Source organism: Papilio machaon, chromosome 3 (genome assembly GCF_912999745.1).
Source record: "Papilio machaon chromosome 3, ilPapMach1.1, whole genome shotgun sequence".
Lineage (NCBI taxonomy): Eukaryota > Metazoa > Arthropoda > Insecta > Lepidoptera > Papilionidae > Papilio > Papilio machaon.
In genome coordinates this window covers 7,850,825-7,854,625 of record NC_059988.1, presented here as the reverse complement: position 1 = coordinate 7,854,625, position 3,801 = coordinate 7,850,825, and the positions used below count along the sequence as shown (strand labels likewise).

Here is a 3,801-nt window from a genome sequence, read left to right as displayed (position 1 = left end):
TTTCGTGAAAATTAGAGAAAAAAAATTAGAGGTAGTGAAATAGTACAGTATGATTACTTTAATTTATAAAACAGCGCCATCTATCGGAAGCGCGGAATTATTACTAAAGTTTTTCGCTCACAAGTTTCAACAACGAGAAGGAATGTTTCGAAGTTTTCTCTTTCTTTAATAGATGGCGCAGTAACGAGCTTGTTGAAGAAATTTATTAAAAAAAAATACAGTGACATTAGATTTGACAGTTTGTCGTGTGTCAAAATGTAAAGTAAAAGACAGCTGCGTAAAAATAAAGTGAAATCGGTTAATTTAACTGAAAGAAATCTTTACAAAAGTTGTATTAGTACTATTAAATGTCATATTAGATTGCATTTACGACATATTGAGAATAGATTATTAGTAGACAGGGAATGCGACATAAAAAAGTTCAACGTTGTTGAAAGCACGATTTCAATGAAAATTACTTACCGATTCGTCCAGCCTTCGAGAGAACTACTTCTGTATTCAGGTGTGCACTTTTTATGGACGTTATTTATTTTACTTTTTAACTTAATACCTATTTTTTTTGGGCTGCTTGGTATTTTTAAATTGGACATCATTTTATGTGAAGATTACACTTATTCTTAGCATATAAACAATGTTACACCATGTTAATTAAAATAATGTTTTTATTTTTATTAGATCCGTCATGGAAGAGTCAGATAGTGAATTTGCCTTTGAAACAGATCATTTAGCACTGCGGGGGAATCAAGATTATTGTGAGTTGCTTAAATATATTGTCAAGTTAGAAGCTATTAAAGTGAAAGCTTTAAAAGATATTGAAGATATATCGGAAGCGCAAAAGGAAGCTCTTGATAATCCTTTGCAATTTGTGGAGGATTTAAAGAAAAACAAAATAAACTTCGCACCTCGACAAACTGTTCCCGATTTGCCAAAAATTGATTGGAACAAATATAACATTGATATATCATTGGAATGTGAAGAACCAAGTTTTGTTAAAGAAGAAATTGATACAACAACAAAAGTACGTGGGAGGAAGTTTACTGATAGTAAACCTGAAACATTTAACCAACTCTGGTCTTGCGAAGAGCAAAAGCGACTCGAAGAATTACTAGAAATATACCCCGAGGAGGTGACTGAGGCTAGTAGATATAAAAAAATTGCACAAGCCTTAGGTACAAGAACACCTATACAGGTTATGAGCCGGATACAGAAATACTTTGCTAAATTAGCCAAAGCTGGCTTACCTATTCCAGGCCGGATACCAAAGAGGATTGCAAAGGACAGAAACCATTCAATATTTTATAAAAAGTCAACATTCTTTCCTCAATTACATGTGCCTGTTAAAATGGAGGATCCCCTAGACAACACAGAAGCCTATGATGGTACTTCTATATTAAATACAAAAGACAGTAGTAATAAATATGTTCTTGATTTATTGAAATCTGCTAAAGAGCAAAGAATATTGGATGAAACATCACCTGTATATCAGACAAACACAATGTGTGTTGGATGTCAGAAAACAGGATTTTTAGGAGCGAGGTGGACGGACAATGCCGGCACAGACTATTGCACTGATTGTTTAGTAAAACTTTTGCCAGCTGAAAAGTTAATACCAGTTAGAATAGCACAATAATATTATAATTTTTAATAAAAAATTATAATTCATAATGTTGTTCTGATTTATCCTTAAATTACTAAAATTTAATATAGGCATTAATGAAATTTGTTACCACCAAGTTACTAATAGGATTATATTAAAGCAACAAAAGAGAAGTAATTCTCAATTTACTCTGAATTAATTTGCAAACTAATACATTTTCAACAAATATTTAAGCCACTTCACAAAATTCACTTCACAATATTGGCCACAAAAATCAAATCGTATTTTTAATCCGCACAGAAACAGGTCGTGAAATTAGGGATGAAATACGACAGCTCCGAGCCGAGAGTGTAGTGATAGTGGGGCAGCCGCCGCCGCGTCTGATGAAGGATCAGTGGCCCGGAACATTGAACATGGCCCGCGCCTGACTATTCTATTCCGTATACCTACAGGGTGAAGGGAGACTGCAACTAACACGTAACTATATTAGAAAACCTTCAATGGATTGTTATATGCATAGGTTGCGATATTTTTTTAAATAATGTATCCTAGACTATAATTTGTACTTAAATAATTTTAACACAGTTTAAATTATGATGCACTGAGTCAATAACCACCAACATGTGCAAAAAACACCGTAGCATAATTTTTCTTTAAATCGTAGCGCAGAATTGTTAAGGTTTAATTTTTCAAGGAATGAAAATTATTCCACGAACTCCATAGTCCCCAAGGCCAAAATAAGGTACGATAATTGTCTTTTTTGTAGCTTTGTTATAGCGTGCAGTTTTTGCTTATAATCCTTTCTAGTACATTTTTGCTTGTAAAAGACCAATTATTTTATTTTTTGAAGTGCACACTTATATGGAACTTTTTATGTTCCCACATCTATTCTACAAAGCATGTTGTGCTGCGTGCCGATATTTGTTGCGTTCGCTGCGCATATGACAAAAGCTTTATCTATGCAATTCGCACATTTCGTCACACTACTAACACGAAACCTAAACTTACCTAGTTCCACTTTTGATTTGATTCACTGAAAATAATATTCAAATTGTTAATTATTGAAAATTAAATGTACATTAATTAACACTTAGTTTTGGTTTTGAAATAATTTATCAATTATATTACTTAGAAAATTATGTCACGATTTGAAAGATTTGAATCACGATAATAATATTGAAAAAGATACGCAATTTTCAAAAATTTTATTCTCCTGATGAAAGACTAAAATGTATAGCTCGCATATGGTCATAAACATAGCATGCAATTAATCAAAAGTATTTTCTCATACCACATTAATCTTCTATTCTATTGAAACCATATTGATGAATGTGGCACAATTTTTGTTCATTTAACATTCTCGGTCTTGTAAAAGGTAAATGATTTATGACAGGTTAGTTTGAACAGTATTATTTTCTGTAAAACAGGCATAATAATTTTCTAAGTAATCTTTTGCGACTCATAAAACCTCTTAGTATCCAGTCCCTTTTCTCCCCAAAGCCTGTCCTCTGATTCTAAACTTAAACCGATATTTAATTTCCAAGTTTTTTCTTTGAGCATTTGTGCTGTATATTCCTTATACAAAGTCTTGTGTTCTAATTCATCTTTCCCATCCATCCATATGCTTTCAGACTGCAAATACTGAACATATCGCTTATAAATCAAAACCATTCATCTTATAGACGATATATTTCTAAAATCATTAGATTAGATTGAAATTAAATGAATTAGTAATCAATTTAAAGACATGATGAGCACACACAACCCTTCCATTAGTCTAATGACATTCGAAACCAGTCGATTAATATTATCCAATTAGTTAATCGTTCTAAACGGCTGGTTAAAATCACTTACGTTTGAGTGTGGTGATTGGTTTGGTTATCCTTTGAGATAATTTATAGCAGTACCAAATCATCAAAAACTTTCTCATCTTAATAATATTAACACAACGCCTTCTAGACAAGTAAAAAGTTCATATATGTACTTCAATAGAACCCATATGACAAAAAATACCTGGAAAAATAAGGTTAGTTTAAACGAAATCTAAGTTTATGCGTAAAATACCCATTCAGAAGGTTTTATCACGTAAAAGCGATAAAGAAAGAAAGGTATTATCTTAATATAATTCTCGTATCACAATGTCAGTTACCGTACTCGTCCGAAACGACTTGACCGATTTTTATGAAATTCTATATTCATATTCA

General features: G+C 32.1%; 1 protein-coding gene across 1 annotated transcript; it reads left to right on the top strand.

Annotated features, from left to right (window-relative positions):
- The first annotated feature begins 244 nt into the window (after positions 1-244).
- Positions 245-1,630, top strand: LOC106719557 (ZZ-type zinc finger-containing protein 3). Its single transcript, XM_014513918.2, has 2 exons — positions 245-502; positions 676-1,630. The coding sequence occupies exon 2, from the start codon at positions 683-685 to the stop codon at positions 1,628-1,630; it is 948 nt and encodes a 315-aa protein (XP_014369404.2). The 5' UTR covers positions 245-502; positions 676-682.
- The last annotated feature ends 2,171 nt before the right edge of the window (positions 1,631-3,801 follow it).